The sequence below is a fragment of the Nesoenas mayeri genome, assembly GCF_963082525.1.
Source record: "Nesoenas mayeri genome assembly, chromosome: 10".
Taxonomy (NCBI): domain Eukaryota; kingdom Metazoa; phylum Chordata; class Aves; order Columbiformes; family Columbidae; genus Nesoenas; species Nesoenas mayeri.
Window position 1 is genome coordinate 11,890,564 of NC_137560.1, and position 14,511 is coordinate 11,905,074.

Sequence of the window (14,511 nt, forward strand, 5' to 3'; positions counted from 1 at the left end):
CATTGGAAAAAATGTCTTTTCCTTCACGCTGAGCCTGTATGCTTTGTGTGCTTGGAAGACTATTTCTACTAAATGGAGAGGCAGGTGTTGTTGCGAGACAGCTGTGGTTCTTCACCAACAGAACTTTACATCCTTTATAATGTAAGCTCATGTCCCACATCTATCAATCACTTAGCTTTTCAAATACAATGATAAGAAATCTGTTTAGCTCAATGTCGGAGTAAATCAGGGACAAGTATGCACTTGCTGAAGATTGGGAGGGCTGGAGGTTTTCCAGACTTCATCTTTTGGATGGATGAATTGTTGAGGATTTATTAGCCCGTGTATTTCTTGACAGCTATTGCTTTCATTCATGGCAGAGGTTAGAACAATTGCACAGAACTATTTGAAAAATATTAAGATTAATGATTTTACGTGTAAACTGTTTTTCCCCACTTAGAACATTAAGGGATAAGAAAATGGAGAAGCTCTTCTCCTTGAGGGAATGAGACCTCAGAGGTCTTACCTGTCTCTCTTCAAAAGAAGAATGGGGATGGTTTCCAGGAGAGCTATGGATCTGAATCAATTTGTGCCCTGAGAGCTGTAAATGGTTGTGGTTTAGGAGCTTCAGAAGGACAAGAAGGTTGCGCACTTGGCTCTGGGGCTGCATAAAAGTGTGTGCAGCAGAAAAAAGTAAAGAAACACTTTGGCTTAAAGGTTTTGGAGAAGATTAGGGCTCTTCAAATATGGAGACCTGAAATATTATTAGTCCTTTAGCACCATTTATTCAGAGGTTTCTGCCACACAGTGCTGATAGTTTCTATGCAGACTTCAATACAGAGGTAAGAAACTTCATATTAAATACTACAGTAGTCTTGTTTTGCATATGATTTTAATTATTAAATGCCTTTTCAATGATTTACTGTAGACAAAGTAGTTAAAGTGTGTATTTCATCTGTGATGATCATTTGACCTGTGCTATTAGGCTTCTGTTTGTGTACTGGATAAATGCGGGTGTAGAATCCAATGAAAGGTTTGTGAAGCTGCTCGGTTTTCAGTGTGTCAGAAGAGAAGGCTCCTCGCCTTTATTGACATAAGGCCATGTCCTTTATGCCAGGATAACGAGAGTGTTTGTCTTGCTGTGCATCTTTAATAGAGTCGGGGTCCCGGTCCTTTTACCACAGAGAGTGAGGAAGGACAGAGCTGAGCCTTCGGCCTCACGCTCACCAGTGCCAGGTTTGCTTTGAAGCACAATTATGTGCTGCCTTTTACAGGGAATCAACGTGCAGCAGCTGTCCGGTAGTCAAAACGTATTTTGATCAAACACAGGAGACGGGGCAAGGAACAGAATTAGGGAGTGATATAAAAAATTTGTTCCCACAGCCTTTGTTCAAGACATATATTCAGAATGTATTTATAGGATTTCTTTGCTCAGGCTATGAAGTTTTATTGTAATTACATTAATAAAAAAGGCTATTGGTGTGAGTGAAGTACAGACATAAATAGGCAGTGGTTCACCCTGGGAAAAACAGAAGAACAAAGTGTTTTTAAAATTTTGAAAAGGAGAGAAAGAAACAGGAGAGGAGAACAGAAAGGATTAGAAAGAAATAATGTACACTTGTGCATGGTTTGTAATGTCTTGTTTTGGTTGTTGTTACATTTTCTGCTGCTTTTTTCCTAGTCTCTGTCTGTCAAGGCAGTTTCCTATATAAATTCTCGAAGACAGTTCAAGGCAGCTGTGGGAATGAACTATTACCTATAGAAACAGGACAGTTTTTATTGACTTTAGGAAGATAAGCATCTGAGACCTTGTGTAAGTTCAGTTCATACAATTACGTGAAGGAGAATGAATCACCGGGGAGAGCAAACTAACTGAAAACTCTTTCAAGATGGCATTTTCAAGTTGTTCCAAAGGAAATTAAAATATAACTGAAGTTGGAGCGTAACTCTCCCAGTCTTTTCTGATAACTTAGTTCAGAAAAAGTTCATTGCAGTTGATAACCTTGAATGTTCACAGATCTACTATCAGCTTCGGCCTTCACATGAAAGAATTTGGAAGCCACAGAAACCACTTTTCTGATGTTACTCCCATGTGAATGGTGACAGCAAAACTTCTCACTGGGGGAGGATAGGGAGCGGTACAATAACTGCTAACGACATCATTTTCCACAGAACCAATTTTAATCTGCTGTTTAGGGACTTGCAAATGGCCTTAAATAGCTCTTGCCATTGAAGAAGCTCATTGGAAGTGCTGTTCAGCGAAGCACTTAAACATCTGCACCTTGGTTTAATTGTTCGCCAAGATACGCTCGGGTCAGTCGCAGAAGTTGCTGTGTCGGGTGGTTCTGCTCCCGGCGGGGAGGGAGCGGAGAGCAGCTGTGCCCCCCCGCTTCGCCCACCTCAGGAACTGTGCAGGTGCGAGGCCGTGCAGATGCTCAGGCTTCGATTTTCCTCTTTTCTGATGTATTTTGATCAGCAGAATATTAGGCTGTGGTTTAGTCTGCGGCTTATACAGATTATGATACAGCCTCCTGGAACGTGGTACTGGGGTTCAGCTCTGCTTCCTCCAAAAAGTGGCAGAAGTTTGCTAGACTGGTGATGTGAGTCAAACCAGTGAGGTGATGTTGTCAGTAATAAATTTATTAATGCCTTTTACTACAAAGCCATGTCTAAACAACCATGTTTTTGTTTCAGCGAAGGAGAAGGAAGCAGTAGAATTGCTGTTGATCTGTTGTATGTGCGTAATCCATTCTGGGGACAAAGCAACAGGTCAGGCAGGGTGGAAGTCGAGGTGTATCCCCACTTGCTTTTTGTTTTTCCTGCCAGCGACTACATGCAGAAGACATCTCTGTTTCCAATTTAGTACATTTTTTACTGCCTGCTTATTTCCATCGGAATAGATTCTTGCTTACACATGCAGAGATATCCTCAGGAATCCTGAGGGGCTTTATTAAATAGTCACAACCCAATGTTACTCCTCTGTGTCACAGATGGCTGTGATGTGCCAAGGTATTGCTGTAGATACTGTTTCAGGTTAGGACCAGCTCCTTAAACAGAATTTCATTCTTTCCTTTAACAGACCCACTGGGAATATCTAGAGTATCTTTATAAAAATTGGGGAAGATTTCTTCTAGAGACATCTTCTTCCTAGAGATCAGTAGCATTTTTTTATTCTGTTTATGGAACATTAAATGTTATGTCCATGTTTTGTGACCTTAATCTGCAGCTTATTCCCAGACTTGCTAGCTTATGGTGCAGAAGCTACATCCTTCGGGCTAGCTCATCAAGAGGGTCACATTAGCGGTACTCCCATCCCACCCTCTTTTAAACAAAAGAAGTGTTTCTGTTGGTACAGACTGACCTAGAGAGAGAGTTCCTACTGCACAGGAGGGAGGACAGAGAAGGGGAAACCATGAATGGTGGCCTGAGAAGATTTGGACAAGATGCAATGGGCTGGGTAGGGAGGCTGGACCTGGCGGCTGGGTGTGGTGGCCTGTGACCTGGAGTGCTCTGAGAGCACAAGAAGGGCTCAGAAAGGACAGGAGTGGGCTGTGGCCAGGGCAGGAGAGCATGTAAAAGTGCTCCCTAAAGCATATTTGTGAGGTCCAGAAGCTAGCATTGCTGCAGCTTGCTGGTTTCTGCCACTTCTGCCTGTGAAACGTGCTGGCCAGTGCCCCATGTCTCTTCAGCACTCGTCTGGTGTTAGCAGGTACTGCATCAGCTTTCACGAATGTGTGGGTGTCTCAGTCCTGCTGTGATTCCTGCCAGTACTGATATGGGTGGAAAGTCTGTTCCGAAATTTTTTATAAGCCGTTGTCTGTCTATCACATACACAGAAATCAAACAAAAAGGGACAATTATTGAAGTTGCACTAGAAGAAAGTGCTGGTGGCAATCTCTAAGCGTCATTTCTCCACCATTTGCTAATGTGTGTTGTGTGTGGGTCCATTCCCAGTAGATGTACCCAAGGTATAAATCAAGTGTGCATGGAGGAGGGGGCTGCTTCCATGTCTCAGAGCTGAAAGGGGTGCAGGGAGCAAGGCTGGCAGGACAAGGGTATTTTGAATTTTCAGGTGGGTGAATGCTCCTCTCTAAATATGGATCCCGGCCTCCCACCGACAAGAGCTCCTCTGGGATGTGAGGCAAGTCAGAAATTTTATGAACAATATGAATTATACCCTCCTCATTGGCTACACAGAGCTGTCATGACAGCTGCTTTTGGACATATTAATACAACATGCTGGAAGACTCAGGGTCCAGAGAAATGAAATCAGGTACCCAATCTCTTGGCCTTCATCTGCTTATGTAGTTGTCCTTTTCCTGCAGTAATATTTGGAAGCAAATTCAGTTGCATGTTTACAGAGTGTTTTACTCACGTACACTGGAGAGCACCAGCCCCCGAGGGGTGGGTGCTGTGAGCGAGGCCCTGGGCTGCAATCTGGAGCAGCCAGGAGAGAAGAGCAAGTGACCTGCAGCTCCCCAGTGCTTGTCCCCTGGAAAATGTCACCTCGGGGCTGTGCAAGCACATGGCTGCAGCAGGTTCCTCCAGGTTTATTGAAGGCCAAAGGATGTCACACCAAGGACATAATGTGACCAGAGTCCCCACCACCACTCAACATCGTGTCGCGTGTGGAGAGAGAGGCTGTGCTGCCTTTGCTGTCAGTGGCCTGGCTGCATCCAGCCTTATTCCCAGGGCACTGTCTGGCTCTATTACTGTGCTCCTGATCAAATTCAGAGGAAATTGGGTCTTTCTTCTGTTTTGGTGATATGACAACTAAGGCTGAGGCTGTTTATGCCGCTCTGTTAGGAGCAAGGTCTCTTTCCTCCCGTGGAAATGCTCTGAGTTGAGGCCCATCTTTGCGCAGCTGCTTAAAATTAAGCCACTGTGATTTTTAGCAGTTACCAGAGTTTTTGGCATCTGGGCACAGCACAGATCTCCAAGAGCCACCCCAACAAAAGCTGCTCTACTTGTTGACAGAAAGAGCTGACAACATGTTTATTTTTCAGCAAAAGGCTAACGCACATCCATAATCTGTTACTGGTTGTGGACTGTGACTTTCAGAGGTGCATGGCGTGGCAGCCTCGATACGCTGCCATGTGAACCACGTGTCACCGTGTAACCCTCAGACATGGGGACTGGGGTGGTTTGTTTTAGCCTGGCTGAAAGCGTTCGTGCCAGGCTGCAGCAGCTGCCTGCACATCTGTATTCTCTGGGCATGCGTTGATTTGCAGTGAAAGACAAACATGTAATTGAGTATAGGATGTGGAGTCCTTTTTATTATTATTATTATAGAGAACTCTTCAAATGGAATATGAAGGATAAAAGGGTAATTTCATACCTGAAACAAAAAAAAATTAGTTATGAGCACTTCTCTTGTTCATGTTTTAGAGCAATAGGTTTGTGAATGACCTGTATTATTGGGTTGCACAGCCCATGAACACACTGCGGAGTCTTTGGGGTTGTTCACGTTTAATGACCTTGTTCAAACCTGAAAGCAGTCAATACTTCAGTGATCTTTCTTCTTTGTTCCCCACCCTGATCTTTTCTGATACATTAATTCTTGCTTGAAATCAAGTCTGGCAGAACAGGCTGCAGTAGAAAAAGCTGCTGTTTAAAGAGTCTGCCAAGAGCTTTGACTCCATTGTGAGCAGAAGCCTGGAATTGCAGTTTTTAAAGTTGTAGACCTTGTATAGATCACAGCAAATCAGTAACTCCACTGAGGATGACAGGATTTAAATCCCACCCCACCCCCCCCCCCCCATAACTGAGATCAAAATTATGGTTTCCAAGTGATTTCTGAAAAAAATCCATGTTAAAAAATTCCACAGAAAATGCTTCACAGCTGCTCAGAATTAAAGGAAAGTTAACATTTCCAGCTGCACTTGAGAAAAATCTCATTTACCTGATTTTGCACCTAACGTTCCACTGAACTTAATGAGATGTAAGCTCTCAAGTCATTTAGTTGCTTCTGAAAATTTTACTTAATGACCAGTTCCAGCTTTTCCAAAGTATTTATTTTCACTTATTTCAAAAACTGTTGTTCTGACTCTCTTCTGTTGTGATTCAGCATTCCTTTGGTCTACTTCACATAAATATACAATAGTACAAATTTCACAGTAAACCTCCTTTACCTTACCAGAAAGAAAAACTAAGTCTTTTGTTGCTTTTGTACCAGTGGAAAACATAAACAGAGGGTCGTAATGTGCTCAGGAGTAAGGGCGGATAAAGAACTGGAGCGGAGGGCTTTGGGAAGACGTTTGGGGTTTTGCTAAGGTTGTGTGCATTGGCGGGGAGTGGGGAGGTGACAGGCAGCGCATCCTTCATCTGACTTGGACTGACAGCGGCCAGCGAGGTCTCCCAGGGGGGACTGCTAAAAACCACAAGAATCAGGTGAAGGGAGAAAGTTTGGTGGAGAAGATAGGCATCTGCAAAGTTAAATATGAATTATAAGTCCTTTACTGTAATCTCTTGAGATCTTGTGATGACCAGAGCTGTGGAGGATTTGCCCTTGAGCGGCAGAAGAGCGCGAGGCAGGATGAGAGCGGGGGCAGGGTGGATAAAGGTTCTCAAGTGTGAAAACTTGCAGTAATTACAGCAGAAAAGGAGAAGATTAAATGGTTGACAGTTCAGGAGGAACACAAAACATTAATTTTTGTATGATGCTGCGAAGAAATGTTACCTCGGGCTTTTGGTAGCGGTAGAATCTTTTTTTGCAGGGACAAGGGCTATGTGTAACAGCGTTTGGTATCTCAGCTCAGGCACTCTGTGTTTTCCTGAAGAAAGAAGTTTGATGTTCACATGTCGGTGTTTCCGCAGCTGTGGGCGCTGGGGCTGCAGCAGTTGTGCCATTGCACAGCGTGAGAAGGAGAATTGCAGCAGCAGCAGCAGTTTCTGGCCCTCGTTTCTGTGGTGGGTCGTAGAGCAGGATCATGGTGGAGCAAACAGCTGTTCCTAGCGTGGTAGGTGGGTTGTGACACAGCTCCTCCAGAACCCTATGCCTGTCTGCTTTTCCACCACAACTCACGCATTGTGCACACATTCATCGTGATGCTTTGTAGGATGGCGAGATGATGACAAGTGTCCCGAGTGGATTGTCCTGTTCCGTACAGGGTGCACGGGCTGTGGTGGAGATGGTGCAGCAGCCCCCAGCTGCCTATCCCACTTAAGTTCAGGAATTTCATTGCAGTGGTTTGTCTTGTTTTCGAGGTTGCCAGCACAAAGCGAAAGGAGCTGCCCAATTTAAACTCAAAAAACCACAAGAAGATGCTCCTTTTTATCACTTCTGTCCCAGATGGTCAATGCCAATATGGCAAGTTTATGCGTTTCTCCCTGGAGCTCAGATTTGCTGACCTATTTCCAGTTTTAACCTGTGTATGAATCCAAACTGTTGTCCTTTTCTCTTCATAACCTTGTTTTAGGAACTAAGTGAGTACATATTTCTGAGGCAGGGCCGGAGGGCAGATCGTGGCTCTGTGGAAGTATTGGTGTATTTGTGTGCTGCATTCCAAGACCACGTCCAGTATCAGTCTTGGTTCGTGGGTGAAAATATCCCCTCTCAGTCCAACAGGATATTATGATTCGGGTGAGGAAATGAAAAGTGGATTTAGCTGGAATACTGCATACTACATTTGAGTGAGCTATTTACTCTTCAGGAGACTGAAATATTTTATTATTGGGCAATCAAGTAGAAATAACACTGCAGAAGTTTAGTTGGGTATGAAATACCCACTCTTACACAGCATTTCTAAACTGTTAGCCAAATGAAAGATAACGATGTTTTTTCCCATACAGTTTTTAAAGTGGCCAGCCTCAGTCTCTGATTCTGAGCAATCTGGGGGTGGGGTTTTTTTGTCTTCAGTGAATAGAAGATGCAAATACATTTTGAAGGCAATTAGGCAGAGTATTTTTATTTTTGCTTACAATAAACTGCAAGCAGAAAACTGCTAGCACGAGGTTGAAGGTTATTTACTAAGATTATATGCCACATGTGATTAATCTCTTACACACTTTTTTTCTTTTATTAGCAAAATTTTAAATTTCCATGAGATCTGTACAGAATTCTAAGGGGTCAGATTACAAGGCTGGAAATAGTTCTCCCTGGTGGCTGTGTGTGCAGAATGTCCTGCATTCATTAGGTGCTTCTTGTGGCTCGGCTGCTCTCAGGTAACCTGTGTCTCTCCTGGAGTCCCCGCGCCATCCGTACCCTGGTACCTGCGGCTCAGCACATCCTGGAGAAGCGTGTGCCTGTCATAAGGCCATTGGCTCCTGCTGGTCTTCAGCAGCATTGCTCTAAAAAGATAACAAATGACATAAAACTGCCAAATAGGTCTGCAGGGAACAAAAGGCCTGTTATTTCCCCAGTGGAAAGGAACACAATGAACATTGCTTTACTTCCCGTACCCCCAGCCGCTGGTGGCGATTGCTGATCGGACTGTCGAGTGCTGCTTTGTCCTGCCACCTTCTTTTTTGCCAGTCACTGTGAGTCTGAAACGGCCCAAACTGCAGAAGATAACCAGGAGAAAACAGATTCAGCCACGCACACACACACATAGAGCAAAGTTCTCAGTGTGGCCTGTCTCCACCAGGCAGGACTGGTCGATATGAGCACGTTCAGAAGGCAAGTAGATCCCCATGTTGTGTGTAACCCAGGATGGGAGGTGGGCACAGGGAGGAGGAAGAGCAGGATCGCTGTTTTGGAGTGTAGCCCCATGCTTAGGTTGGCTGATGGCGATAGATGAACCAGCACCTTGAACCCAAAGTGATATGTTCTTCCACAAGTTCAATGGAGGCTCAGAGCACCATGGGCTTTGCATGATCTTCTTCACTTAGTTATGGTATAGCTGTACAGGTGCTGCAGGAAGCTGAGGGGATCGTGGATCAAGGGCTTTGCTCTGCACCATCCGACACCTGCTCAGTTAATTGTTTTCTAAAGGCAATTTAATGATGTCATGCAAGTTGGAAGCCATAATTTTGCTGTCAGCCTTGTCCTGTGTCCTTTTCTCTGGAAAAAAGAAAGTGAATCTTCACTGCAAAAGAGATCTCAGTTTTAATTCATCATGTCTGCTATAATAATAGAGGCAGTTTTAAGGTTAGAATGGTGTAGAGACAAGATGGTAATTATTGCTCTGAAGGTATTTTGGAGAAAAAGGCAAGAAGAAATTTTCCATTAACATTAGAAACAAATACAGAGGGTGATGAATAAATGCTTCCACTGTGGTATTTCTCCATGATCAAAAGACACTTGCCTAATCCTAACATCTAATTGTCACCTGATTAAAAATGTATGAGATCTCATGAAAATATAAAAGATTGTGTATAGCAGCATAAGTACTTGATTTAAATGCATAATTAATAGCTTCACTCAGCTTTATGTTGAAATGCAAGACCAACAAGGCATGTATCCAAGAGATGTACTGAAGTTTTTGCACCAAAGCAGCTTATTAATGAAACTATGCTGATAACGTTTTCACTATTAGACAGTTGGCTGAAAGGGAAAAAGAAGTTTGAAGCTATCTGTAAATTTGGAGGGGTCTTTGATGTATTTGAGAAGGTAGCGAGTCAGAAAACTTCAAACAATCCCAAAACCCAGGCACATCCATTATTTTAACAATTAACTTTTACTTACCAAGAACGTATTTGGTATGTAAAAACATTTAAAAAGTTGCACATTGATAGTGGTCATAAAGAGTAGAAAATTCTGTGCTTTCTGCTGAGGGCTCTAGTGTGGGTGGAACCACGTCCTGCACCAGAACCCGCCCTGCTCCTGACTCTGTGCAGTCCCTGCCGAGAGCTTGCATGGATTCCGAAAAGACAACGTACAAAGCTTCTGTAGGTTCAAGTGTAAACTACGCATTTATATTATACCCAGTGCACACAGAGAGACGCCGCTGCTTTCTGAGGTTTTGCACTTATACCGTATTAATTCGGTAAAATACTTAGAGTAGGCGTTAATTTTAAGCCTGTAAGAAGTACAGCTTCTCATTGGACCCAAACATATGACTTTGTTAGTTGTAGCTATCTTAAATCTCTGCTTTTGAAGGAGTGTTAATCCAATTCACTTTTGTTTGTTTGTTTTAAGTATATACCAGATTCAACTGTTTTATTTCAGTTTCATAGCACTGAGTTGTTTTCTTTGACCTAATGCTCATAATGACAGCTAAATGTCAGCTTCATTTATATCTTAGCTCAGAATATAAACACAAAAGTATACAAAAAGCAAAATGTTTTGTTACACAGTCTGTGAGTTATTCTTGCTGTGTACCTTATGCCAAACAGTTTTGATTCTGCATGTGACTTACAGTCCAAAAGCCATACCGGTACATTTTTCTGATTAAATTATTGACAATATTTTGCATCTAGTGCAGAGAAAACACTGCTGTTAAAATATATGCATACAAAAAAAAAATTGGAACTTTGTTGAAACGTAATTCCATCAAGGAAAAAAACACGATATTTTTATATAACATTTTGGATATATTTTATGTCAAAACATGATCACCAGTCAAACTAGTGACATCTAAACCGAATACATTATTGTGACTTCTAAAATAAAAAATTGGAACCAAACTAAATTTATTATAGCTCTGCCTTCATTGAACACCATGTGTTGGTGATTTAAACACAACAAAACTCTAGTATTCTTCAAAAGTGTCTACTAAATATAATAAAAAGAATAAAAGAACAATTAACATTTAGTCTGTTACATTAAAAAATTGGATGTACCTATTTCTATTGCCTGTTAGCTTTACCTAAGCCTTTTCAACTACTACAAAAAATAAAAAGAAAAAAAAGAAAACTCGTTGTTCAAAGTCAAAAACATTCAAATCAGTTGATACAACATTACAGTACAGTCAGCTAACGTCATCCAAGGTCTCCTGTGCTCAGTGTATGAGTCCGGAGGTTCCAGCCCGAGGTCGATGCAGTTTCAGAACCGTGTTTGCGTTGGGAGATCCCGTGCTCCACCGATGGCTTCAGAAGAGTGGGGTTGTGCTACTGTGGGATCCCAGGGTCACCCCAGCCTCTGGTTAATCTTATTCAGCACTGTAGTTAGAACAGCAGTAAGTTTAGCACAATAACTAAAAAAAAGAAAAGAGGGGAAAAAATCGGAAGCTAGGTGAAGCTGCCATTTGTGTCAAACAATTGCGATACGCTATACTAAAAAATTCTGAAATATCCACCTGTCCTCACCGCTCTGCCACAAACTAGCAAAGTCAAAAATACAGAAGTCTTCAACTTCTCATTTTTGCAGAATAAAGCAAAAAAGTCTTTGTGCTCCTTACTACCAGAAGCAAAATATCCTCTGAATTACCACATGTAATAGCTTCTGGATGTGTCAACTTGGGTCGGCTTGGTCTCTGCAGAACCATCCTTGTCCTTTTCACTGTCACCTTCCCAGAGATTAATGAGTGGTGGGTAGAGCTCGTTCAGTGGGATTGAAGAGGTCTTTTGCATATATTTTTTCAATGAGTGGTGGTAGTTTTTTCTCTTAAATCTTTTTGCAATATAAACAGAAATGGAGGCAAGGCTGATGACAGCAAACATGGATCCCATTACTGCCGCGAGAGCAGTGCTGGTATCTTGGTCTGAAATATCTAGTGCAAAAGCTGCATTTTTTGTTGTAACATTAACGCAGGATTTCTGTGTTTGCTGATGGATATTTGACACGGTTAGACACACTTCATAATCCGTAGATGGTTGTAAATGTGTGAGGTTATATTCGTGTACATCAACTGGGACCCTTGCAGTGTACGTAATGTGTGGGTTGTCAATCTTCATAGTGGCCGATGACCACTTTAAATTGGAAGTCATGACATTGGAATTAACTTTCCAAGAAACTAAGATTGAATGAGATTCAGCTTGCTTAACATAGATTTTCAGAACCTGGGTACCATCCAAAAGCGTTCCATTCACCCGGATAGTAGCGACCCTCGTGTCAGCCCCTTCTACATTTTGAGCAACACAGGTGTATCTCCCGGAGTCTTCAACCTGGATGTTGGAGATTTCCAAGGTGCCTTCGCTACTCAGCTTGTACTTGTCAGACAGACTTTCGACAGTCACTTTATTACCCAGAGGAGTGACCCAGTAAATTTCTGGCTCTGGTTCTGCCATGGCCCGACAATCTAAAAACACCGTCATGCCGATGTCCAAGTTTAAGTGATTTGGAAAGGTCTCATGAGAGATCATTGGAAGACACTGTTCGTTTGAATCCTGTGTCAGCACTTCCTTCACCTGCTGGCCTCTGTATTCTGGAGGCATAGCACAAAACATGGATAGAGGTTCCATGAAACGTATACTGGTTTTGTTTGAGTTGATCCAGTGAATGACACAGTCGCACCTGAGCGGGTTACTGTGGATACTGATCTCGCGCAGGTTTGGAAGGGATTCCACTGTCTTTTGGTAGACTGCATTCAAGGCGTTGTTGTTCAGCATCAGGCTCTCCAGGGCAGGAACGTTGCGAAATGCCAAGCGATGTATGTAAGACAGCTTTGGATTGTTGGTGGCTTCAAGCTTGGTAAGTTCAGGCAGGTTGTCCAGCGCATACCTATCAACAGAAACGAGTTCTCCCATATTATTGATTCCAAGCTCTTTCAATCTGAGCATGTTTTTAAAATCACCTTCTTGTATTTTGTGAATCGGATTTTTGTTGAGATCCAGGAATTTTAAATTTGGAACTTTCTCAAGTGCAAGCTGAGGAACTTTTACCAGTTTGTTGTCATAGAAGGAAAGACTTTCAAGACTATCCAAGCCTACCAAGGCATTGCCAGGAATGTCTGTGAGATACATACCTGCCAAAACTAGACTCCTTAAATTTGAGAGTGGTTTGAAGTTCATATCTAATATTCCAATCACTGGATTTTCTCCAATCATGAGAATCTCTAAGTTAGGAGTAGAATCAAACCAACGGCTGTCAATAACCTTTAATTTGTTGGAGTTGAGATGTAATCTCAAAAGATTCTTCAGGCCAGTGAATGCATTTGCAGAGATGCTGCTGATCTGGTTGTGATTTATATACAGCTCCTGAAGATTGCAAAGGTCTTGCAAGCAGTAGTCGGTCATCTCTGTTATCTGGTTTTCCTCCAGGTGCAAAGTAGTAAGTTGAGTGAGATTAGAGAGCCCCACATCTTTGATACTGGTGAAGTTATTTTGTGAAAAATCCAATTCTGTTAAATTAAACAGCTGTTGGAGTTCATCTGTGGTCTTTGCAATGTTGTTGCTCTGTAACAGAAGGACTTGAGTGTCACTGGAAAGATTGCTGGGGATTTTTGTTAATCGAAGGTCATTGCAGTCAACTGTTGTGGCTTCCCTGTATGTTGACTGTGGTGTAAACCAAGGCCTGATTTCACATACACAAAGCTGTGGACATTCGTTATTCTGTACGGAAGACTCAGTTAATGAATTCATTAACAACTCTAGCACCAACTGGCAAACAGTTAAAACAACTCTAAGCTTCGCCATGCTGGTCAGCCAGTGAGTTCAGCTCCTCGGCCCCTTAAAGCAACAGATTGAAAGTGTAGTTCGTTATCAGGCAGAAAACATAAAGCTTAAAGTTTAAGGTGAAAGGCTTGGACATCCAGAAGGTTAAGGGTGATTTTTGGAGTTTAGAGAAGTCTGAAGACTCTCAGCTGCTCCTCTGTGTTCCAGAATCTTCTGCAAATCAGTGTCTGAAGACGTTCCTGAAAACAGATTAGGGTACATGTTATGCTCATTTCATATACGGTTCATACATTATTTAAGTTCTTAATTCTTTAAAGAAAAATATGTGAAAACAATCATTATTTTGACATTCATCTCTCTTACGAATATCCTGATCTGGTGTAGTTAAGTCATGTAGGGCTTGGGACTCTGGTCTACACGATAGTTCCCAAGTGAGTGACTGTAACCATGTATGCAATCATCTGAAAATAAAACTTTGGGATACGTTTCAATTTTACTTTGCAGTATTTGGTTGAATGGCTTGAGAAGTGCTGAAGACCGAGGATGTGCTTGTGAATGCAGTGAGGTCTGAAACGGGTGTTCAGAGAGAAATCTCGATGGGAGTCGGGGCCAGAGCTGTCCCTGGGCCCAGGCCTCAGGTGGGGGGATTAAGGCTCAGGAACATGTTGGTTTATAAGGTTCAAGCCAAATGCATACGAACTTTGCCAAAATTCGTCTGAGGTAATCAAATTGGTTCCAGATAACAGCTTAGATTTAATCCAGCTAAGCACCAGACAATAACAGTAAATTTGATCAAGTGAATATACTGTGTCTGTTTTAGCTGTTTGTACTGCATTCTGCATCATACGTGAATCGCTTACCAAAACTGCAAATTACTGTGTAAACCACACAATGTATATCTTCTTAGCCTGAAGTTAGTCATGCAATAGTATATTTAAATTAACCCAACAGTGTCTAGCGTACCTCAGAAAATCTGTTCTGTCTTGGGTCTTTAAATGCATATCCAAGGAAAATCTAAGAGCTTAGTAAAATTTTTCTCATTGTCACTTTATTGAAAAAGTAAACTCTGGGAAACATTTTGTTGTCTTCAAACCTATC

General features: G+C 42.3%; 1 protein-coding gene across 1 annotated transcript; it reads right to left on the minus strand.

Annotated features, from left to right (window-relative positions):
* Positions 1-11,283: 11,283 nt before the first annotated feature.
* LRRN1 (leucine rich repeat neuronal 1) lies at positions 11,284-13,434 on the minus strand (the record flags this gene model as incomplete). The annotated part of the gene is made up of 1 exon (XM_080350693.1): positions 11,284-13,434. The coding sequence occupies one exon, from the start codon at positions 13,432-13,434 to the stop codon at positions 11,284-11,286; it is 2,151 nt and encodes a 716-aa protein (XP_080206819.1).
* Between the last annotated feature and the right edge of the window lie 1,077 nt (positions 13,435-14,511).